Source organism: Motacilla alba, chromosome 15 (assembly GCF_015832195.1).
Source record: "Motacilla alba alba isolate MOTALB_02 chromosome 15, Motacilla_alba_V1.0_pri, whole genome shotgun sequence".
In the NCBI taxonomy this organism is placed as follows: Eukaryota; Metazoa; Chordata; class Aves; order Passeriformes; family Motacillidae; genus Motacilla; species Motacilla alba.
Window position 1 is genome coordinate 9989414 of NC_052030.1, and position 24709 is coordinate 10014122.

Below are 24709 nucleotides of genomic sequence, written 5' to 3' on the forward strand. Positions count from 1 at the left end.
CTTTCTGCCTAGGAAACAATTTTTTTTTTTAGGGTGATTTTGGAGTTAGAAGAAAGAACTGGAAGCTAGGGAACATGTGGAACCACTTCACAGGAACACCGGATTTTGAGAGCTTGCATTTTTATTTACATCTTCTGGACCCTGTCTGACTTGAAAGTAAACAAGTTCAATCCAAGACTAGATTTATCCCCGAAAATATGTGGAGACTTGTCTAAAAACTGCTTTTGGGATTAGGAACTTCCTTTACTGCAGTCAGGGAACACATTTTTACAGTGGCGAAATTAATGCTTAACTGGCAAATTCTGTAAAAGCCCCCTGGAAATGCAGTTGGGTTGGGTTGGGTGCAAAACAACCTTAAATTTTAGTTAATTAAAGAAGGAAAAGGCAAAGCTGGCTGAGAATTTGGCAGGTCTTAAGGTGGAGGAGGAAGTGTCCAAGGCCAGGTTGGATGAGGCTTGGAACAGCCTGGGATAGTGGAGAGTGTTCCTGCCCGTGGCAGGGGGTGGAATGGGGTAAATTTTAAGGTCTTTGGTGCCAAGAAGACAGTGCCAGACTCTTTCCAGCAGTGCCAAACAACAGGATGAGGAGCAATGGCCATAAACTAAACCATGTGGAATTCCACCTCAACATGAGGAAGAAGCTCTTCCCATGGAGGGTGGCCGAGCCCTGGAACTGCCCAGGGAGGGCGTGGAGTCTCCCTGTCCGGAGAAATCCCAAACCCACCTGGATGCATTCCTGTGTCACCTGCTCTAGGTGACCCTGCCGTGGCAGGGGGTTGGACTGGATGATCTCCAGAGATCCCTTCCCACCCCAACCATTCTGGGATCCTTCCAACCCAAACCATTCCACGATTCCACGAACAGCGAGCGAATCCGCGTTTCCGCATCGCCGAAAGCGCGACCGCGGAGCTGATGAGAACATCCAGTGTTGATCCTTGCCCAGGAATCTCCTGGACAAGCAGGACATCCTTTCCCTGGAACTGACCCTCTCCTTTTTCATCCGTGTGCAGACACGATGAGGCGGGTGGTACGACAGAGCAAATTCCGGCACGTCTTCGGCCAGGCGGTGAAGAACGACCAGTGCTACGACGACATCCGCGTGTCCCGCGTCACCTGGGACAGCTCCTTCTGCGCCGTCAACCCCCGCTTCGTGGCCATCATCGTGGATGCCAGCGGTGGGGGAGCCTTCCTGGTGCTGCCTCTGCACAAGGTAAGTGCTGCTGGAATGTTTCTGGAGCTCCCTGCTCGGCTGTGCTGTCACGCCAGTGTTTCTTTGGGAATAATGAAGGCTGTGGTGACAAGGGCTGCTCGGTGGTGCCGTGTATGAACGTGTTTAATGTCTGTAATCAGTCTGATGCTTTCTGTACATTAAACACAACAAACAAGCTGTTTGCTTGACTCATCTGAGCTGATTCTGGCAGAACTTTCCACCTAGAATCGTATTTTAGAAGCCTCTTTATGATCAAGTCTGGTTTTTCTACTGTCAGGGATTCAGCTTTTTTGTTTTTTTTTTTGAACCACCTGAATCCAACTGCTCCTTGCAGAGTTAAACCAGGATCCACCTGAGCCCAATTGCTCCTGGAGAGTTAAACCAGGAACTATCTGAATCCAGCTGCTCCTTGCAGAATTCATTCAGGAACTATCTGAATCCAGCTGCTCCTTGCAGAATTCATTCAGGAACTATCTGAGCCTAACTGCTCCTTGCAGGTTTAATTCAGACATACACCTGAGCCCAACTACTCCTTGCAGCCCCACATTGGAGGGATGCAAGGGATGAGCTGGTTCCAAGAAGGGCATTCCTGTTGCCCCTGGTCCTGCATGGAAAAGTCACATCCATCTTCTGGAAGACATTCTTCTCATCTCTTTCTGTAACGCTTAACCAGCAAATCCTTGTGATCAAAAGACTTTTTTTTTTGCAACATTCTTTTTTCTGTGACCCTCAAACTCCTCTCTTAAGCCTGTGGTTAAGTTGTCCTCAGTCTGTCATCAGTTCCCAGCTCCACTTCCAGACCTGCCCTGTGGAATAGAGAATTAGTGCCCAGGATTCAGCACAGCTTCCCACCCGGCCAGGGCAGAGCGGAGGCAGCGACGTCTCCGTCGTGCCGAGCAAAGCCAAACCCCAGCCTCCCAAAATAGCTCAGCTCGCTGCTCTGATGAGCAGCCCTTCCCTGCTTAGGGCTCATCCTCAGGCCACGTGTCCTCCTCCTGCCTGGACCACGCGTGGTGGCACTTGGTGGCACTGCCCTGGGTTAGGAGTTGCTCGTTCAGCTGCATCGCGGCGCAGCTGCCGACAGCCGGGGATGTGCATCCCTCTTTTCCTCTTTTAAATCCCAATGTTTGGAGCACGAATCTGATGAGGGGGATTGGGGGTTCAGCCTGGAGGAAAGGAGGCTCAAGGGGGACCCTCTGGTTCTCCACAAATCCCTGACAGGAGGGGGCAGCCGGGGGTGGGTCAGGCTCTGATCCCAGGGAACAGGGACAGGCCCAGAAGGAACAGCCTCAAGCTGTGCAAAGGGAGGTTTAGATTGGATATTGTGGAAAATTTCTTCATGGAAAGGGTTGTCAGGTATTGGAACAGGCTGCCCTGAGCAGTGATGGAGTCCCCATCCCTGGAGAGATGTAAAAGCCTTGTGGATGTGGCACTTGGGGACACGATGGCCTTGGCAGTGCTGGGGGAACAGTTGCACTCAGTGGTCTCAGAGGGCTTTTCCGACGTTAATGATTCCATGATTCTGTGTTTTCTCAGTCCCTGGCAGAAATTCCTGTTATTTCTGAGTGCCCTTTTGCATTTTTTCAGTGCCATCCTTGGCGTTATGTTCACATCCATTCTGTTCTTCCTCCCACCCTCTTATTTATCACTGCCTTGGTGCCCTCAGCTCCATTCCTGCCTTCCACAGGCATTTCATATCCACATCTGAGGAGGTTCCATGGGAAGCTGGAGGAGCTGTGGCCCTCACCCCCAGCCTGACACGTTCTTTTGCAATGCAGTGCTTTGCTGGCTCTGCTCTAACCAGTTCCTGTGTTCCGCATTTATTTTTATAGCCAGGGCTGATGAAATTGTTCCTTTAGTTCCTTCAACACCCTAAATAACATTTGGATTTCTCTTTGAGCCTGTTTAGCACAGATAGTTATTAAGCTCCCCGCAGCAAAATCCTTGTTGTTATAGTCAAGGAAAAAAAAAAAGCAAAAAAAAAAAAAAAAAAAAGCAATTTTCAACCATGGGATTGGGCTGATTTTAAAATTGAGCCATAAAAATACACTTGCTGCATTTCTGCAGAGGAAATATCCCATAACGACATCGCGGCTGCTCAAAGCCAGCGCTTTGCGGCTCTCTGGGAATTCCCTGGGACGTGGCTGCCCCTTGCTGCGGGGCGAGCACAGAACAGGGGCGATTTTACTCCTTTTAACTCGCTTTTCTTGCCAATTCTCAGTGACATTACGGGGTTTTGTTGTGGCCGGGGTTTATCGCTGCCGGGCTGGTGGCTCCCGGCGCTGAGCGGGATGTCCGGGGGTGTTTTTGGGGCGGGAGGAGCCCCCCGTGCCCCCGCTCCCCGCACCCATGTGCTCGGGGGGGGGGGCGGGCCCCGGAGGGAGATGAAGCCCCGCCCCTCCGGGGAAGCCCCGCCCCTCCGCGCGCGCGCACCCGCGCCCTCCGCAGCGGCACTGCGGCGGCCGCGGCTTTTTACCTTATATGGTCATGGCAGCGCTCGCGGCCGCCGCGCTGATTGGCGGGGGCGGGGGCGCGGCGCGGCAAGTGCGCGGGAATTAACCCGTGAGCGCGGGAATTAACCCGTGAGCGCGGGAATTCAGTAACCCGTGTGTGAGCGCGGGAATTCATTAACCCGTGTGTGTGTGCAGCATTTAACCCATGTGTGAGCGCGGGAATTCATTAACCCGTGTGCGAGCGCGGGATTTAACCCGTGTGCGCGGGAATTCATTAACCCGTGTGTGTGTGCAGCATTTAACCCATGTGTGAGCGCGGGAATTCATTAACCCGTGTGCGAGCGCGGGATTTAACCCGTGTGTGAGCGCGGGAATTCATTAACCCGTGTGCGGAGGAATTCATAAACCCGTGTGTACACCCGTCCCCAGCTCCCCCGTGCTGCCGAGGGTCGCTCCGGTGCCCCGCGCCAATGGGAGCCGCAGGGGCTGCATCCTCTTTCCATCCCCGCAGCTCCCGGAGCAGCTGCAGCCAGCGCGGCCGAGCCGGCTTTGCTGGCTGTGGAAATGCTTTGTGTGAGCTTCCTGTTTTCTTGCACGCACATGTGCAGGCTTTGCCAGGAACTTGCCATTCCCATGCTCCGGCAGGAGCTGCTGAGCATCAGACAATCTAATTCCCACAGGTTGCTTGGTCTGGGGGGGTTGGCCTCTCTTGGAATGAGGCACATAGTTTGGAAAAGCTGTAATTCCTCTCGGTCTGGGTCGTCTAGATGATAAGAGCAGGGTAATCAGCATTAACCCTGCTCACCAGGGAAGGAGCTGGAAACTTCCCTGCTTGTTCTGGGCTGTGGTTGTAGAGTTGGTTTTCTCTGAGGCTTATCCCAGGGAAAGCTCTGGGTACACAGGGAAGGTACCAGATAAAAATTCTCTGGGTTTCCTGATATGTTGGGCAGGATGACTTGGAAACACCTGGATTCTGGGGGTGGTTCTGGTGCTGGATCTGTGCTCCAGCAAAACTGGAGAAAAATTTATTTTTTCCCATCCTCAAAAACTCATTGCAGTTTTTATCTGCACAGAAAAACCTGCTGCAAATGTTCCTTTTTGTCTGAGTTCATGCAGAAAGATCCATTCAGCCACGAGTTGTTACATAAGGCCTTTACCAGAGGTTTATTCAGTCTCCTTAGGATATAGCTTTTATTAGATTTTCCATTTTCCTGATCCCTTCCTGCAGCATTCCTGCAGGATCTGGATCAGATGGTGCCCTGAGAGGCAATTAGCATGTGGGTGGGGGCGTGCACACCTCGGGGATGATCTTCTCCAAGGAATATGTTGTTCTGCAAGTGACAGGCCTTGGTGTTCATCCATGGCATATGAGAGCTGTTAAGCAGCTCTTCCCAATTCCCATTCCACCAGGAAGGATTTGGGGAAAAGAAAATCATCTTCTTCTGAGCTGCGTGTAGAATAAAATCAGGAGGTTTTTGCTGTGATGGGTTTATTGAGCATTTCCTGCCATTTTAGGGGGGAGTGGGATGGATTTTGTCCTTTCATTTCACCTTGGATTTTTCTCTATAAAAAGAAGTTTGTATTTATCACTGTCAGCTTGATTCCAATGGATCATCAGGTTCTAATGCAGGAGGGAAGAGAGGGCAGCAGAGGGGCTAATGGATCTCATTCCTCCAGGGAAAAAAGCAGCAAATTCCATCCCCTGTCTTACAGCCAGAGGTTTGTACAAGTATCTCTGCAGTTTTAAAGCTTTGTCCAATAATAAAAATGAAAGTTGTACTTGGTGGAGCCCTGGATCATCTGTTCCCAGCTCGTGGGGATGATCCCTGTGGATCCCTGTGGATCCCTGTGGGTCCCTGTCTCCTTGCCCAGCAGCTCTGCTCTCTCTGGATGGATGCTCATCCTCTGAACAGCAGCAGGGTTTTTCCTCACTATCCACAACCCTCAGCTTCTGGGACACCCATTGGCTTTCCTGCAGCTGGGAAGGGGCAGAGGGATGAACTGCTTTGGAAATCATATTTTAAAGAGGGGAAAAAGCACTGGCTCTGTCCCTTTTGAACTGTAATGTCATTTCTAGGACGGATATCCATGGAAATGCTGGAGCTGGGAATGGGATTCCTAGTGATGGGGTTTTGCAGGTTGGGTTGGCTGTGAGGACTGTTGGGTTTTGGGGTTTTTTTCCCTTTTTAAAGCCAGCATGTGTCCATTCTGTGGCAGCCTGGCATGGAATCACAGAATCATGGAATCCTTGAGGTTGGAAAAGACCTCCAAGCTCATAAAGTCCAACCTTTGACCGAGTGAACCACACCACCAAATGCCCCAGCTGCTTGTGTTTTAACACCTACAGGGATGGTGACTCCCCCACTTCCCTGGGAAGCCTCTTCCATGCTTGACCACCCTTCCAGTGCAGAAATTGTCCCCAGTATCCAATGTCACATCCCTGCAGCTGCCAAGGTGACAACAGGAGCGCTGCTGGGGGATTCTTGGAGAGCACAGTGGCCTCTTATTGCCTGACTTTCCAGTGGATCTTCAGGGAATAACACTTCTTGATCTTCAGATTAGTTCAGGATGCCTGGGCTGGGCTGGAGGGTGACTGCTGGCTGCTGGGCATGGGCAGGAGTTTCCATTTCAGCCCAGTTTTCTCCCAGTTGCCTCCTCCAGGCCCAGCTGCTGCAGCCAGAGATGGAGGCTCAGTGCTCAGAAGTTCCCTGGGTGAAATTCAGGTGTTTTTTTAAAGGAAAATTCACAATTTAAAGAAAAGAGGAGCATTTTCTCTAGCAGAGAAAAGGTGCAGTCGGCTGGGGTTTCAAACTTTGCAGTTGTGACCTGATTTCCTTCCTCAAACTTGTGCAGAGTGAGGGGGGAGCTGCTTTGGCTTGTGCAACTCGATGCCACTTCCCTAATTGAAATGGAGATTTCAAGGAGCACAGCCATGGGCTGGGGAAGCAGCTGTTCTCCCTGATATTTTTACCATAATCCATGAGCTGTTTCCTGCCACCAAATGCCCTTTTCTGGCAGAGAAACGATCACAAGACACTCAAATTAATTCATAAAACTCCCACTTTTAGGAACAGTTTTCTGGTGTTGCTTATCCATCCCTTTCTGGATTTAATCATATTTTTTCTTCTCATCTGTCACTTTTTTCTGGTCTGGGTTTAATATTGCTGATTATTTAACTTTTTTTTTTCTGATCTGGGATACATTAGATACATTAAAATTTAATTTTAATAATTAAAATTAATTTGATAAGGCAGATTCACCCCTTGCTGAAACACCTGAATGTTGAGTGTGTGTTCAGTCAACACCAACTTTATTTTAAAAATCCTCAAATTCACCTTTTTGACCAACATTTTATAAAACACAACTCCAGATTTCAAAAGTTATCAGGGGCGTGTCGAACCACAACCCCAGTGGATTATGAGAAGGACTGAATTTCTTGAAGTTAATTTTAAGCTGTGTATCAGCACTTGAGATTTATTTTAAATCCTCCCCTAATTATAAGATTACATTTCCCAAATAAATAAATAAATCCCCAAACCTGGGAGCATTAGAGCAGCGTGGAAACACACCCAGCTGCCAAACCTCGTGGTGTCCTGGCCGCAAAGGAATTGTGTTAAAAACCATGGGATTGGTGATTTTGCAGCCTGGTGGGCTTTTTATAACCCTACTGCAGCTTTCCCTTTTGGCAAATCCCCTAAAACACTGATTTTCCCAGCTTTTCTGAGCACAGTACAATGCTGGGAATCGGGGTTCCCTGCTCCAGGGGGCCCCGTTTTGCCCGGGGGTTTCGAGCTGATCTGATGAGCTCTCAACACCCCAACGCTACACCCCAGAATAGCTCAGCATTCCTTGGGAGGCATAAAAGGAGCAGGAGGCTGATGTGACAGCGTCAGGAACAAAAAAGGTTTAGTAAAGGCAAAATAACAAACTCAAACAGATCCAGGTGCCCCAGACTTGTGCTCCTGGTGAAGAACCTCACAAAAGCGATTTGGCTTCTTTGTTCTGTGCTTTTCTACTAAATGGCCCAGGCGGGACCTTTTGGCTCATGGCCAATTAGCTGTCCCTAAACTTGAGGTGAAGCCCCCAAGGTCCTATCAGTGACTTTTCTACCTGATCACTGGGAGAAAGTTCTGGGCTCTTTCCTTTTTGGGGGACAGAGGAAGGTTCTGTCACTCTGTCCATAGGGGGCACGTTCCTACACTGAGTGCTGCCGGAATCTGCTGGATGGAATTTGCAGAAGCGATGCTGAGAGGTGATAAAATACACAGCCCCGATTTCAAAGCTGGGATGGCTCAGGCTGAGGGGTCAGCCCTGGGGTGCTGCTGCGGGTGGCTGTCCTGTGCTGTCCCCACAGTGCAGGGCTGTGCTGGTGGTGCTGGTGACGAGGGGCGGATGCGGCGCCGAGCTCTCGGAACGCGCTCAGGAAAGCACCGTGGTTTCCTCTTGCTCTGCTGAGACCGTTTGGTGCCTCTGACCACAAGGCAGGAGCTTCTCTCCGAGGCTTGGGGCTCGTGCAGCACTTTTATGTCCTTATTTAGTCTCGTTTTGATGTTTGCTGCTCATTTTTGTACATCCCCAGAGGTGGCCGAGTGAGGGACCGGATGTGGCGCTCGGGGCTCTGGGCTGGGTGACGAGGTGGGGATTGCTCACAGGTTGGATGATCTTGGGGATCTTTCCAACCTGAATGGTTGTGGGATTATTCCTGGAGCCTGGTGAGCAGCAGAGTCTCTCCTCTCATGGCCAAATGAAGATGTTGATGCCCCTGGGCTCTTCATCTCCGTGGGATTGTCTTCTCTGCCATATCCCAGGGAGATATTGTGTGGGACATCTCCTGCTCTGCTTTGTCATCTCTTCCTTGGTTTGATAATTCTTTGTGGATAAACACATCTCCTTTCCCCGTTGTCCCTGTCTGTTCCCCGTGGAAAACAGGGTTTGGTGTCACTCTCCAGATGCAGGTGGGGACAGGGGGATGTTTGTAGGTGATGCACAGGGAATTCTGCCCCTCTGCCCTGCTCAGGTGAGACCCCACCTTCAGAGCTGCCTCCAGCTCTGGAATCCCAACACAGGAAGGAATCCCAGCACTGGAACTCTTGGAGAGAGTCCAGAGGAGGCCATGGAGATGCTCTGAGGAGTCAGGCTGGGTGAGCTGGGGGTGCTTAGAGTCCCTTCCAGTGCCTAAAGGGGCTCCAGGAGAGCTGGAGAGGGACTTGGGATAAAGGATGGAGTGACAGGACATGGGGGAATGGCTTTAAGATAAAAGAGGGTAGATTTAGGTGGGATACTGGGAAGAAATTCCTGGCTGTGAAGGTGCTGAGGCCCTGGCTCAGGGTGCCCAGAGAAGCTGTGGCTGCCCCTGGATCCCTGGAAGTGCCCAGGGCCAGGTTGGACGGGGCTTGGAGCAGCTTGGGATAGTGGGAGGTGTCCCTGCCCATGACTGCATGATCTTTAAGGTCCTTCTAACCCAACCCCTTCCATGATTCTGGAAGCTCTGCTCCTTATGGGAGTGCAGGATCCTGGTTTAAGAGCTGAGCTCCATCACAGGGAGCAGCTCCTGGGTGTCACTGCTGTCACAGGCTCTTGGCTGCTCCTGCTCAGGCTGTGCAGGTGCATCGTGATCAGAACTGAAAGGTGAAGTTTGGGGTTTAATTTGCTGAAATTAATTTTTTTTGGCCTCCCCACAGTAATAAATTACTGTAAAAGCCCAAAACTGAACCAACAAGTGCTTGTGCAGCCTGGAAATAGTTACCAGGGGCTCCTCCTGGAGGATCCCACTGATTCCTGCTAGGGGGCCAGAACAGGCAGTCCCTGACATTTTGCATTATTATTCCTATTTTTCCTTTTTGGTTCAGGCCTGTATTTGTCTGTGCCCTGTCATGTGCCTTCTGCAGTTCGTGCGCTCTGCATGGTTCTCCTTTTAATTGGGTAAATTAAAATGGATGAATTCTACATGGCAGTTGGGTGTATTAATTTTTTAAATCCTATTTCACATTATGGCATCCAAGAGGGATTACACAGGCTTTAATTTTTGAATGGCAGGTTTATGGCTTTTCACCTACAACTCTTCCCCTTTTAATAATTCCAAAAGCAGCTGAATCACCGAGTCTTTTTTTTTTTTTTTTTTTTTTTTTTTCTTCTTTTGAAGCCTAAATTTGGCCTTTTAGGAGCTAGTGGGATCTTTTGGGATCAATATCTTGTTTTGCTGTTTGTGGAGGGCTCCAGGTCAGTCATCCTTAAAAACCAATGTCCAGCATTATTCTGGTTATCAGCCTTGAATAGGAGCAGCCTCCCACATGAAGCAGGGTGGGAGGCATAAATTAAGGAATGTCACCTCCAAGGTTGGGGAATGTTACCATCCAATGGCACAAGTGAAATTCCAACCATTTCTTCCGTTGAAACACAAAAGAAGACGACCCCATCCCAGACCTCTCCCTGCTGTGTCTCTTCTCCCATCACTCATCATGAAAAGGTCATTCCCTGGAAACAAAACCCCGTGGAGCAGGACCAGGGCTGTGCCTGTGGAAGTGGAGGAGTCTCTTCCTCACCCTGCTGCTGCTGTGCATCCTCAGCACTGTAAATATTGCTTCCCTTGCTTGGCCAAGAGAGAGGAGGATGACGAGAGGGATTTTCCTTTTCCCTCTTTGTGGGATCAGGTGCTTCAGGACCTTCAGGGGCTCCTCAGCAGAATGTAGACCCAGGAGCAGAATTGGTGTCTCAGCCTTAGCCGGGTTGGCATCACTGGATTTGTGCCAGTTCAGGTTTAAGTGGCTCATTAGCTCATTTTATTGGGAATGTTATCCCTGTAGGGAGCTTGGCACTGGTGGCCTCGGTCCTCTGGCCGTGGAGAAGCAGGTGTGGCTGTCACCATCCATGTTGGCAACATTTATTCCTCAAAACAATATTTTCCTCAAAACAACTGCATCCTAAAATTTTCCCTCCAAGCAAAATCCTTCTGTTTTAAGAAACCAGGCAGACCTGGTAAATTCAGGGACCAGCAATGCCCTCCAGTGACATTTTTAGCTTGGCTGTCTTCAGCTATCTCCGTTGGGAAGCACAGATGAAACCACAACTTTGCTCTTCCCAAAAATTTGGGGTGGAAGAAGGGATGGTGTGGCAGCAGGTGCTGAGGTGTGGGATCACAACCCTGCTGTGCTGGATCTCTGAACCCTTTCCTTTGCTCTCTGGGGAGTTTCCAGCTCGTTGATGCTGGAGAAGAGCAGCTGATCCATGAGCTCAAATCTCATGGAACTGTGGATATGAAAGAGCAAACGGAGGGTTGGGAAGCACCTTCCTTCAGGATATCACAGCTCTCTTTCTTCTTCTTCTTCTTCCCTCCAGACAGGCAGGATTGACAAGTCCTACCCCACAGTGTGTGGCCACACGGGGCCGGTGCTGGACATCGACTGGTGTCCCCACAATGACCAGGTCATCGCCAGCGGCTCCGAGGACTGCACGGTCATGGTGAGTGCTCCTTGTGGGGTGGGCTTAGCTCCCTGCTGCAGCTCCTGCTCCGAAGGACACTGGGATTCCTGGAGGTGTCTCCAGGAACCTTCTGTTCTGAGGTGAGGTGAGGGCAGAGTCGTCATGGAAGGGTTTGGGTTGGAAGGGACTGAAAGCTCATCCCATTCCAACCCCTGCCATGGGCAGGGACACCTTCCATAGGCCAAGCCCTGTCCAACCTGGCCTTGGACACTTCCATGGATGGCCAACCTCTGCCAGCACCTCACCAGTCTCACAGGGAAGAATTTTTTCCATTTTTCCTTCCCCTGGGCGTTTGTTTGATGTTTGGGAAGAGGAATGAGAGTGCCGGTCTGTGGTGAGGTGTTCTGATTTGTTGAGCTTTGAGAAGACAAGTGGTTCCTTACCTGAAATATCCCAATGGATGTAGAATGTGCTGGGAAGAGGTAGGGATTGGAAGAGAATGAGCCCAGTAGGTTCCAAAATTCCTCCAACCCTTGATTTAAGGAAGTCGCTTGAAATTTTCCCTGTATCTCCAAGTTTTGAGCAGGTGTCAAAAGGTCTTTTTTTAAAATAAATAAATAAATACAAATAATCTCCCAGATTCTGCACCTGCCAACCTTGGGTTGAGACCTGTTTTCAGTCAGTGATAGCCCGGCCGGGCTCGCCCCGTGACGGATGTGGAATCCCACGTATGCAAACACAGCAGAATAAGTGAAAGAAAATCCTTGGAAGATGAAATAATGCCAAATAACTCCAGGGATCTTTGGCCATATTTAGAAATGCTGTAGGCTGAATGTTATATTGAAATCTTATTATAGATCATGTCAGATAAATTCCTTTGCTTCTGTTCATCGTTAAAATGTTTGGGAGGGGATTCATCCCAAGAGGCTTTTCCTGGGACAGCTCTTGCCTGTGATCTCTCAGTCTTGGAAGCTGAAACATGTTAACAAAACGGGCTATATTTAATATTAAACAAAACAACAACTTCTGTGTTAGCAACTCTCACTACTGGGCTGGAACTGAGCTTTGGAAGGATGCAGGAATGTTTCTCCAACCAGAATGCAGAAGGGCTGCACGTCGGGAGTGTTTCTGAAATGTGAGCATCAGTGAGGGCCCAGAGCTGCCTCCTTGGAGGCGAAATCAGTCTGTAATCCAAGTGCAATGAGAAATATGTTGGGAGGCTCCAGAGGGACTGAATTGTGGAGAAGAACTGACAGAGTTCAGTTACAAGTTGTCCAAGGGCACAAGCTCTCTCCCTCCCACCATCCCAAATCCACTCTCTCCCTCACACCATCCTGATGGGGACGCAAACTGCAGGAATCTGCAGCTCCTGCTGGACTCAGGAGGTTCTCCACACATCCCAAGGTGGGGATGAGCTTCCCATCCATCCCTGGAGGCAGCACCCGTGTGGGAAGGAGGGTAGAGCTCTCTGGGGGTTTTGCACCCTCGTGGTCCTGTTTGTGTGACCTGTCTGGAGTGGAAGGGGAAATGGGTGAGTCCTTGCTGCCTTTCCAGGATCAGGGATGTGCAGGGTTTGGGAGATGCTGGGGGTGTGTTAGCTGGAGGTTTGGAATGGGAGATGATGGATCCCAAGTCATTCAGGACAGTTGGGAACTGCAAGTGTGTAAAGAACATCCCCGCCTCGGACTTTTGGGAATGAGCTAATGAACTTTCCCAGTTTGAATTGCTTTGGACAGTTCAGTGTCCTGTTTTCCTGGAGAAAAGGGTTTGGGTCCTGCTTCCTGAGCAGCCTGAGCAGAATAAACCCAGGGAGCTTTACAGGACACGTGGCTGCCCGCGGGCTCCGAGCTCTGCCGGGGGGAGCCACGGAAAAGTGACGTGGGGAATTCTGTGGCAATCCAGCTGCTGGAGAAAAGACCTTGTTCCTAAAGACCATCTGTGCCCTGGCACTCAGGGATTTAGGATCTCACCCTCTGCCATGAGAAAGCTCAGCTACGTCAGCCTGACGTGTATTGAGGGAGAGAGCGTGGAATTGGGGTGGTGTGAGGGGGAGAGTGTGGATTTGGGATGGTGTTGTGGGGGAGAATGTGGATTTGGGATGATGTGAAGGAAGGAACATAGATTTGGGACTGTGTGAGGGGGAGAGTGTGGATTTGGGATGATGTGAGGGGGAGAGTGTGGATTTGGGATGGTGTTGAGGGAGAGAATGTGGATTTGAGATTGTATTCGGGGAGAGAACATGAATTTGGGATGTATTGAGGGATAGAATATGGATTTGGGATGTATTGAGGGATAGTATATGGATTTGGGATGGTATTGAGGGATAGAATATGGATTTGGGATGGTATTGAAGATAATATATGGATTTGGGATGGTATTGAAGGATAGAATATGGATTTGGGATGTCTTGAGGGATAGAATACGGATTTGGGATGGTATTGAGGGATAGAACATGGATTTGAGGTGCGAACCACTGTCTCCAGGTGGACAGGGCTGATTTCCTGCAGCCATAACTCTGCAGCCCCCCTGTGGCACAAAGAAGCTTCACTTGGCCCCATCCAAAGCCAGAAACCCTTTCCTCTAAAGAAATTCCCAGATTTTTACAAAACCTGCCCATAAACCTTGAACAGGTTTGGTGTTGGGAATACCAGACATTAACACTGGAGAGGACACTGGGAAAGAGGAGGGGACCTGACATCCCTCTCCAGAGGCTTCCTTGCAAATACCTTCTGTGGCCTCTTCCCTTGGAGGAATTGTTTCCTTGTGCCAGCAAATGAGGAATTACTTAAATATTCCTGCTTGGTGTTGTGCTGAACGGCTCTGATGCACTGCAGGCTTTTTGTTCAGCTGGAAAATGTTTCAGTGGTTAAAGGTTTGTAGATGGTATCGAGGCCCTTCCTCAGCTATGGAAAGTTTTCTTCATCAGAAGGTGGATTTTAAGGAATTTGTGTGGAAAAGCCAAAGCAGAGCTCATGTGGTGGAGCAAATTCCTTTAAAAATCAAGGAGAGCCCTTGCAGTGACCTGAGCCACCAGCCAGGACAGGAGGAATGAGGAGAAGGTCTGACCCTGCAAAAATGATGCACCAAGAGCCTCTTCCTGCAGGGATTTGGGAGCAGGGCCATGGATAAATCCTCAAATAAGGCCTCAAATTCAAGTAAATTATAATTTAAGTAAGGTTGCTTCCTTACTTAAAGTGATAAAAATTGATATGTATGATGTAGGAAGCAATGTTTTTTATAGACATGGATTTAATCTTCTTTTCTACTTGTGCAGAGCCAGAGGAGGCCGTTTTTGCTTCTTTTTAAAGGGAGTGAAAGAAAAGTTTGCTTTGTTTTCTTTCTCACTGCTGTTTGTGCAAAACCTTCCCCTCCTGCCCTTCCTGCAGCCCCAAACCTCTCCCTCAGCTGTGCCACAGCTCCACTTCCTCCTGCACAAACAAACAGCCTTGATAACATCAAACCCCCCAAAAAACAGCCAGACACCCACGGGAGGGAGAGCTGACAAACACTTCCCAAAGCCCAGGCAATCCTGCAGCAATTTAAGGTTTCCTTGGAGTAATCTTGAGTCCTCCCCCTCGGCAGGGTAAGTCCTGCATCCAAAATTCTGTCATTTCCCCGTGAACCTGATTTGATCCCAGGCTGGGGCCAGACCCCCACCCTGTGCAGGAACGAGGGCTGGGCCAGCTGGGACCATGCCCTGACCTTTCACACTTGTTTCTTTATAATTTTTGGGAATAGCAGGCAGGATTGTTGGGTCAGTAGTCTGAAATCTGCCCAGGATTGCACTGCTCTGCACTGCTCCCAGCTACCAGGGCTTTACCTGACAGAAAATTCCATCTGTCCTCCAGAGGCTTTTTTAAAAAAACTCCTTTTTCACTGGGATTTTGCCTCCCTTCCCTTTCCCACCCCCTGCCTTGCTGTCTTATGTTTAAATTTGGTTCTGGAGTTTTCTGGCTCCTTTGCACTTGCTCAGAGGGATCTCAGGATCCTTCCTGGCTGAGATGGTGCAGAACAGAACTGAGTCCTCCCCCTTGGCAGGGTAAATCCTGCATCCAAAATTCTGTAATTTCCCTGTGAACTTGGTTTGATCCTGGCCATCCCAACAATCCCACCCTGTGCCTGAGAGCCTTGTCCAAAGGCTCCTGGAGCTCTGGCAGCCTTGGGGCTGTGACCATTTTCCCCCCTTGCAGAGGAATCCTCTCTGGGGAAGTGTTCCTGTTGTGGTCATTCCTCCTGGGACACTGAGGGTGCTGGGAAGGATGGCACTGGGAACTGTGTCCATGAAAAACTAAATCAGTTTTGGGTTATTTCGAGGTGAGCTGAAAATCTCAGCATCTTGCCGGGTTTTTTTCCAGTGCCAGTCATTCCTTCGAGAAGGGAAAACCTGGGATTAGCACAGAAATCCACGTGTCCATCTCAGTCTGCCTCCTAAATCCACTCCCTCACATCCCGCAGCTCCTTGGGTATCGTGGGCAGGGGCTGGCAAGCCCCATTCTCCCAGCTCCAGGAAAAGCAAACAATGGGAAGCAAAGCAAACGTGCTCTGATGCTGCCACCTACCTACAGCAACTCCAACTGCTCCCCGAGGAGCTCTCCCTGGAATTCCATGGCATTTTTTAACACGCTCTATGTAGGTCAAACTCAATTCCAAGATGTTTGTCCAGTGCTGAATTGCAGGAATAGTTTTGGTGGGGCTGATCCTGCCCTGGGGCTTTGGGGTGATGGGTTTGTCTGTCCCATCCCTGGTCACTGCCAGCTGCAAAAGCCATCTCCCTCCTGCTGGAATTCCAGTGCTCTGGCATCCTTGGGGGGCTGTCCCTCCTCCTGGTGGCCCTTCCCTGAGGAAGTTTGCGACAGAAGGGTTTTGTAACCAGGCAAGAAGTGAACAGGCAGTGCTGACTGGGGCTGCTCTGGCTTCTTCCAGGCTCTTCCCTGATTAAATGGGATCTGGAAGGATCTTGGATCTAACAGGAAAATGACTTGCTGGTCTTGCTAAAGTAATCAAGAGTAGGCAGTGGTAGAGCTGCAGCATCATCCCTGTGAGGGACAGGCACAGTTTGGAAAGACAGCAGCTTGTTCCCATGGATTGGAGATTTTCCAGACTCCTCGGGGAGCAGGAGCAGAGCGGGTCCATGGACATGGAAATCCAGGGGTTGCACCATGAGGAGCTGTGGGTTTGTGCTGGCACATGAGTGAGGAAGGATGCTCCTCATGGATCATCCAAGGGTTTATGGACAGCTGGGGATGATTCCCTCCCTGATTCCCTTCCTGTTTACACGGAGAGGTGACAGCTCCGGCGACCGCGGGACGCAGCCAAGCCACGCGCTCTCCGGAGGGGCAGCCCTCACCTGAGCAGCTTTCCTTTCCTTTCCTGTCCCTCCCAGGTGTGGCAGATTCCCGAGAACGGGCTCACCCTGTCCCTGACAGAGCCCGTGGTAGTGCTAGAAGGCCATTCCAAGAGAGTTGGCATCGTGGCCTGGCATCCGACGGCGCGGAACGTGCTGCTCAGTGCAGGTAGGAGCACGGGGGTGGGCAGCAGCTCCTCTCCCTGCCTCCCTTCCTCTCCAGCTTTTCCTTCTTCCTTCTCCCAGCTGCTCAGATCCCTGTGAATCACAAGACCCCTGGCAGTAGCTGGCAACACTGGGACACGTGGCTCACAGCCCCCTCTGTATCTCAGCCTTTTTTATCTTCAGTTTACAGGGATAAGCACCAAGGAATTGTCTGGAATTGGAGTATGAAACTTGTTCCAGACTTGATTTGATCTGCAAGAACAATTTACATCCACATTCCCTACATCCCTGCTCTCATATACTTTTAGAACAGGCCCAAGTATTTCTCTTTTCCCTTGATCCCTGCAAAGTGTGACCAGAGCCCAGCTGTTCCTCCCAAAGGCTCTCATGCTCAGCATTTTCCAAATTGTCTCCTTGGCCGGTACAGTCCATGGAATGAGATTCTTTTGACCACTGAAAATCAATCACATCATTATGGAAATAAATTGGATAACTCATTATCCATTGGTACGATCTGAGACTTCCATGGGTTGCGTCCTAAGGAACGAAGTGAGTCCTTTCAGCTGCATTGTTGGATGAGCTGGGTGTTTTCCATTGATAAAAATCCCTCCTGCACTCCCAGTCTGGGTTTTGGTTTCCCCAAAAAACCTTTGGAGCTGCAGGCAGTTTATCCCTTTTTCCCCTGGCTTTGCCCCTGTGTACCCCAGTGCTGTGACTGGAGCTGTTATTTCCCATTTTAGGCTGTGATAATGCCATCATCATCTGGAATGTGGGAACAGGAGAAGCCCTCATCAACCTGGATGACATGCACGTGGATATGATCTACAACGTGAGCTGGAATCGCAACGGCAGCCTCATCTGCACAGCTTCCAAAGACAAAAAAGTCCGAGTTATCGACCCCAGGAAACAAGAAATTGTTGCTGTAAGTTTGCTTAATCATTAAAGAAACAACTGGATTCACTCCAGCGGGGAATGAGCAAGAAAATATGGAAGAAATATGTGGATTTTACACACCACGTTCAGTCGCTTTCTTCAAAAATTACAGGAGGAATAGTAGGAGTTGGAGGATTTGTCTGGGTTTATTGGGATTAGTGTTTGAACTGGGATTTTAGGGCTCAGTTTTAAACCTGCAGGAGTGTAATTCCACATCTAATCCTTTTGTATAATTACAGTTCCAGAGTTGTGCATGCAAAGCAGAGCTTTAGTTGTAGCTTACAAAGAGGTTTTCCTTCAGCCTTGCAAAGCTGGAATGAGCCAGGAATGTTCCCTTCTCCCGTGGTTCAGAGTTTGGGTTCTTCCCTCAGGCAGCAGGGAAGGAGAGCTGGATGTTGCTCCTTGGATCTCTTCCTGCACGGAGGAGCGGTGTCCAGAGAGGAGCCACCACTCCAAGGGTTTTGCTGTTCTCTGCTGATCCTGACCTGCTCCTCTCTTCCAGGAGAAGGAGAAAACCCACGAGGGAGCCCGGCCCATGCGAGCCATTTTCCTGGCGGATGGGAACATCTTCACCACCGGCTTCAGCCGCATGAGCGAGCGGCAGCTGGCCCTGTGGAACCCGGTACGACCCCAAACCCGTGTGCTCCTCACATCCATGCCCTGCTCCAGCCAGCCCAGCCTGCAGCCATGGAATCACGGAATGGCTTGGGTTGGATGGGGCATTAAAGCCAATCCCGTTCCAATCCGTGGGCAGGGACACCTTCCACTGTCCCAGGTTGCTCCAAGCCCCATCCAGCCTGGCCTTGGACACTTCCAGGGATGGAGCAGCCACAGCTTCTCTGGGGCCTTCTTCTTCAGGGCCTCACCACCCTCACAGGGAAGAATTCCTTCCTAAATTCATAGTTTATATACTTGAGGTTATTCCCACTCCATCTGCTGCCTGCTCCTGCTTCCATGATTTTGGCTGTGTGGTCGCTGAGTGAAGGAACTGAGCAGGAGCAGTGATCAGCTGGGAGCTGCAGGTTGGAAGTGCCTGGGGAGATGCAGAGGGGCTGTGGGAAGGTCACTTCTCTCTGTGCACTGTGGAGAGCAGGCCAGCAGCAATCCCAGGAGGGTTCAGGGTGGAAGGGACCACCTGGATTGTGTCCAGGTGGTTTTTGAGTGTCTCCAGGGGAGGAGGCTCTATCCCATCTCCCATCCTACTGACGCTAACTCACTGTGTCACATATTTCCCTTGACTTGGTGAATTTTCCTGGCTCCTGTTTTTATTTAATTTAGTGATTAAAATGCCCTTGGGGAATGAATCAGTTCATGAACATTCCCAGCATTTGTTGTAACACACAGATCCTTCTGGGTGGCGCAGACACCACTGGGAGCTCACTGCCTACAGAGTGTTAATAATTTAGACCCTCCCTCTATGAACAGAAGCTTTTCCAGTCTTTATTAACATCCCTGGCATTTTTATTTCCAGAAAAACATGGAGGAGCCAATAGCCCTTCACGAGATGGACACCAGCAATGGGGTCCTGCTGCCCTTCTACGACCCAGACACCAACATCATTTACCTGTGTGGGAAGGTAAGGAGAGGCTTTGGAGGCACCTGGAGCAGTGGTGCCTGTGAAATGTTCCCCAAAAATATCAGTGCTGCAGTGAATGTGGGGCTGCAAAGAGACCAGGCTGTTCTGGAGTGGGTTTGATCCTCACTCTGCAGAACCTGGGAAGAACCTGGATGTTTATTGCTGATGGATTAGGTAAAGCTGCTCCTAATGCAACCAGTCCCAGTTGCCAAAACATTTTTTGCTGCTGTGGACCTGGATGATTTGACACTGGTATGGGAGGAAGGTACATTTTGGATGTTGTCCTCCTTGTCTTCAGAGATGCTGGAGCATGTGGTGACTCTCTGTAATTTTATGGGGTTAAAGAATAGAAAACTGGAATTAGGTGCTCCTTTCTAAAAGCAATTTGTAGGAATTTGGTGCCCACGTGTGGTAGACTCCTACAAACAGGAGCCCAAGCCAAGATGAGCAAGGAGTTACAAAGGAGGATTCATACAAATATGTTCATCAATCCCATCTTTGTAGCAGCTGATGAGGAATATTTGTTTTCCATCTGCCACCCCTCCTGCAGTTTCAGAGACAGCAGTGTGGTGGAATTGCTCGGAATTAAGGATGAACTGGTTTATAGCCTTTCTGCCTGATTGTGGCAGGAGGTTTTCCCACAAGAGGTGAGGAAGGGGCCACTCCCAGCCCGGAAGCACGAGCTCAATCCCTGTCCCACAGCGTTTGAAGGAATCGTTCAGTTGATGGGTTCGGATTGTGGGGGGGATCAGCCTTGCTTCAAAACCAGCTCTGAGCTGTCCATGGCAGCATCCTGGAAGGAAATGGGAGCAGCAGCGTGGGCACGGGGAACACGGGTCCTGCAGCTTCTCCTGGGGTTCCTTGCAGGGTGACAGCAGCATCCGCTACTTCGAGATCACGGATGAGTCCCCGTACGTTCACTACCTCAACACCTTCAGCAGCAAAGAGCCGCAGAGGGGCATGGGGTTCATGCCAAAGAGGGGCCTCGACGTCAACAAGTGTGAGATTGCCAGGTGAGGGGAGCTCATCCTGAGGCTGGGAGCTGGGGCTGGGAATTTCAGGAGTGGTTAAAGCAGCAGAGCAGTGAGCACAGGGCAGCTGTGGTTCAGAAAATCTGGGAAGGGCAGGAAGCATCTCGGGATGTCACTGGCTCCAGGAGGGAGCATCACTGCTGGCTGGGAACATGAGCCATCTCTTCTCCCAGGAAACGAGTGATAGGACAGGGGGAAATGTCCTCAAATATTAGGAACAATTTCTTCGTGGAAAGGGGGGTCAGGCATTGGAAGGTGCTGCCCAGGGCAGGGGTGGAATCCCCATCCAGGAGGGATTTAACAGCCATGTGGATGTGGCACTTGGGGACGTGGGTTATGGTGGCCTTGACAGTGCTGGGGGAATGGTTGGACTTGATGGTCTCAGGGATTTCTGTGGTTCCTTGGGGTTGCTCCTCTCCCATCTCCTCCATCTCCCTGATCCTCACTCCCTGTCCCACCTCTCCTTTCCCACGGCAGGTTCTTCAAGCTCCACGAGAGGAAGTGTGAGCCCATCATCATGACGGTTCCCCGCAAGGTGAGCATTGCCCTGGGGCCGGGCTTTGGAGCCAGCTCCTGCCTCCCAAAGCTCCTGACTGATCCATGTCTCCTGCCTTGCAGTCTGACCTCTTCCAGGACGACCTGTACCCGGACACAGCCGGCCCGGAAGCAGCTCTGGAAGCAGAGGAGTGGTTTGAGGGGAAGAACGCTGATCCTCTCCTCATCTCCTTGAAGCACGGGTACATTCCAGGCAAAAACAGGGATCTCAAGGTGGTCAAGAAGAACATACTGGACAACAAACCTGCTGGGAACAAGAAGAGTGATCTCATAAACGCTCCAAAGAAAGCAGCGGATGCCTCAAATTCCGTGAGTAAACTCCAGGAATTTTGGGGGTGATGGCTTCAGGTGGGAATGCCAAGGGTAGGACCGGTGACAGGACCTGAGGGAATGGCTGAAGCTGTGTCAGGGGAAGGGTAGGTTGGATGTCAGGAAAAGGTTCTTTCCCCAGAGGGTACTGAGGCACTGACCAGGCTCCCCATGAGATGTCACAGCCCCGAGGCTGCCAGAGCTCCAGGAGCATTTGGACAACACTCTCAGGCACAGGGTGGGATTGTTGGGGTGTCCTGGGCAGGGCCAGAAATTTGACTCAATGATCCCTGTGGGTCCCTTCCAACTAGGGATATTCCATGATTCTGTGATCCTAATGCTTCTGTAGATATGGAAGATTACTTGGAATTGTTTTTTTCTAAATCACAGAACCATTAAAGGTTTGAAAAGACTTTCAAGATCCCCAAGTCCAACCCTAACTCAAGATCCCCAAGTCCAGCCCTAACCCAGCACCAGCACCTTGTTCACCACTAATCCCTGTCCTCTGGGACACCGAGGAAAGTATGGCTTAAAGAGCAGGTGCTGGTCCTGGACGGGTGCACTGGGGCTGCTGGAGATGCTGCTCCATGCCCTGAGCATCCCAACTGCTCCCGAGCCTGTCACAGCCTCATCCCTCCAACAATCCCACTGGGAGGAGCCCTTTCCTTGGAAAACCCCAGAGCTCTCCTCACTCACCCTCTCCCATCTTCCAGCAAAACGACGCCAAATTGGACGAGATTCTGAAGGAGCTGAAATCCATCAAGGACACGATCTCCAACCAGGACGAGCGCATCTCCAAGCTGGAGCAGCAGATGGCCAAGATCGCGGACTGACGGGGCCGCCAGCCCAGGCACATCCCAGCTCCCAGTTCAGCCAGCAGCAGCCTGCAGCATTCCAGTACGAGCTTTCCTGTTCTCCTAAATCCACGTCAACGAGAGCCGATGATTTCAAGCCAAGCTTTTTAGTGAAAGATCTTTTTCGTTTCCCGATGTTCCGATGAATTTCTGTGACTGTGTCAAAAACAAGAAGTGCTACTTTTACAGTTTTTTTGGGTTTTTTTTTTCCAGATGCTATTATGAATCCTAGAAAAACAAATCCGTTCTTGACTTCCGATGTCATGCCCAAATATCTTTTTCTAGATTTAGGGACCAACGCCACATTGTTCTTAACCTTTTTTTTTTTTTTTTTTTTTTAGAGTTGCCAAAAAATAGAAAAAAAAATCGCTTTTATTTTTCTTATTTGCCACTTTTGCAGTATTTGTGTTTCCATTCCAAGGGACGGGGGTGTGGGGGGTGTTTACACTGTGCAGAGAACAAAGCTGAAGCTATTTTGTATAAATCCTCCATTTGGAACAATCAGGTGGGTTCCCTTCCTTTCTCTTCCCTGTGGAATCCCCTTGGAGATGGGATCAGCTGCCTTTCCTGCTCTACCACGTGTCCCCAGCCCTGTTGGCTGACAGAAAAATGCAGATCTATCATTCTGAATGAGGGGATTTATTTCCTACTGAAGTTGTAAGCCAGCACCACGTTCCCATTTTCCTACAATCCCGAGCTTCGTTTCCATGACCAAAGTCACTGGTTTTACTTGCTCATTTTTATTTCCATTTCAAGGCAGAAGTGACTTCCATGCAGGAATGTTTTTATCCTTGGAGCATGGGGTTCCAGGTGAGCTGTGGGATGCCAGCAGTCATTGCTGTAAATCCTTGTTCCTGCCCCCCAACACTCCTGAGCTCATGGATTTTAAGGAGCTTTTGGAATCCGTCAGCCCCTCACACCACTGCTGACAATAGGAATTTTCTGTGCTTCCAAAGCAGCATTAGCAGCAGAAAGGTGATTTTTCCATGATAATTCTCCACAAACAAAATGCCTCCGTTGTTATTTTTTTTATCATTTGTTTTCTCCTGCCCCTCATTCCCATTCCTGCCTCCCACCCTTCCATGCAGGAAAGGATTTGTTCCCGGATCAGATGAGCGACCTCCAACCCCAAACCCCCCCTGCCCTCCCAGCCCTTCAGAGCAGGAGGGACTGGGAGGGTGGATTGATCCCAGTTTGGAGAACTGGTTTCTCACACAGCTCCTTTGGGATCCTGCAGGGAGAGGCCCTGTGAGCGCTCCAGGCTGGTGAGTTCCTCCTGGAATTCCGTGGAAGCTCAGCTCAGCTCAGCTCTGCTCAGGCAGGGTCTCCCCTGTGGAGGAGCTGTCAGGGATGGGGCAGGCTGGCTCCCTGCTCCCAGGCTGTGTCCTTGTTCTGGGAATGGGATCCAGGACACCCCGGAAAGCTGTGCCAAGCAGGATTGGTGCTGCCATTCCTGGCACAGCCCATCCCTGCGCTGCCAGGGAGTGCTGATAACCCATCCTGAATCCAAAGGTGGGCAGAGACCATCAGGTGTCTGAGAGCTCTGGATCCTTATCCCAGCTGGACTCTGTCCCTGTGGCAGCTCTGTGTGCTCCCACCCGGAGCATCCCAGTGGACACGAGTCCCTCATCCAGGCTGAAGTGATTGATTTTTTTATTTTCCATTAGTTTAGCTAGGAATTCTCCGATTTTCCATTTTCCCCGGTGTTTGCATGTTCAGAATTCCAGGTTAAGGATTCCCTGTTGTGGAGGGATGTGTGTGTGTGCAGGCAGAATCGGCCGGGGGACATAGCTGGAGAGGCACGAGGACGGGATGGAGGAGACAGAGGATGTGGTGGGATTGCAGATCAGGAAAGCTTCAGAACAGTGGGATTTCTGTGTTTTAGGGACAAGCGGCATCCCCTGCCCTGTGCCCGTGGTTCCACAATCCGGCTGCTCCAGGTTCTTTGGCTGTTTGGTGACGTTTCTGTATTGCAGTAAATGCCTGAGATGTGTATTTTTATGGATTTTTTTTGTTTTTTCTTTTGGATCCCAAACCCGAAGGTTGTTCTCCCCACAGTGGTGATTTCCGTGTTGATTTGTACGTGTGACTTCAGGGTTGTGTGCTCGGGGACCTCGGGTTTGTTCCTAACGTTGGAGGGAAATCAGTTTTGGGAGCCGCTGGATTGAGGTGCCCGGGGGTGGGGGTGTGGGAGATTTTAGTTCCTAGCCTGTATTTTATTTAAATGAACTGATGCCTCGCCAGGCTCAACCGGAGTCAGTGCCTGAAGCTTTTTGTAGCCGTGATATCCCGGGAGAGAACCAGCCCAGTCCGGAAAGACGCGCTCTTATAGAGCGGCCAGAGTATCTGTCCGAATATTTGCTTCCATTTTCAAAAGATAAAAGTCATTGATTATAAACTGCCTCTGCTTGGCTTTTCCTTTGGCTCTCGGCATTCCGGGTCTGATTGAGAACTGGGATATGGAATGATGGACGCTTCCGTGCGGGGCTGTGGATGAGGGAAATCCTTGGGGACCTTCTGCTCTTGTCCCAGGAGAGCCAGGGCTCATTCCTGGGGTCGCACATGGAATCCTCCCTGGTGATTCCCAGTGGAGAAACCCAAGAGCTTGGCTGGGTGTGGGATGCGATGGCACAGATGGGCTGGGGGATCTCGGGGTGGATGGGGGTGCTGTGTTCCCAGGAAGGGACAGCCCTGCTTGGGAACGACCCTGGATCCGGGAGGGCTCATTCTGCTCTTCCCCAGGTGAAATTTGTTCCTAGGCTGCAGGAAGTCTGGGATGACACAGAGCCTGGGCTGGAAGCAGCATCTCTTACTCACTCCACCCAGGTTTGAGCTTTCTCAGGGCTGAGGCGTTTCAGGGG

The 24709-nt window shown here is 50.5% G+C and overlaps 1 protein-coding gene across 2 annotated transcripts in view; it reads left to right on the forward strand.

The window, feature by feature from the left end:
- Positions 1-22349, forward strand: part of CORO1C (coronin 1C) — a 38129-nt gene extending 15780 nt beyond the window's left edge. For both annotated transcript variants that reach the window (XM_038152104.1, XM_038152102.1), the window contains exons 2-11: positions 1010-1209; positions 10998-11120; positions 16465-16594; positions 17331-17512; positions 18026-18145; positions 18995-19099; positions 19967-20112; positions 20608-20665; positions 20749-20994; positions 21708-22349. In XM_038152104.1, coding sequence (XP_038008032.1) covers positions 1015-1209; positions 10998-11120; positions 16465-16594; positions 17331-17512; positions 18026-18145; positions 18995-19099; positions 19967-20112; positions 20608-20665; positions 20749-20994; positions 21708-21827 — 1425 coding nt within the window. In that variant the 5' untranslated portion in view covers positions 1010-1014 and the 3' untranslated portion in view covers positions 21828-22349. The remainder of the gene's footprint in view (positions 1-1009; positions 1210-10997; positions 11121-16464; positions 16595-17330; positions 17513-18025; positions 18146-18994; positions 19100-19966; positions 20113-20607; positions 20666-20748; positions 20995-21707) is intronic.
- The last annotated feature ends 2360 nt before the right edge of the window (positions 22350-24709 follow it).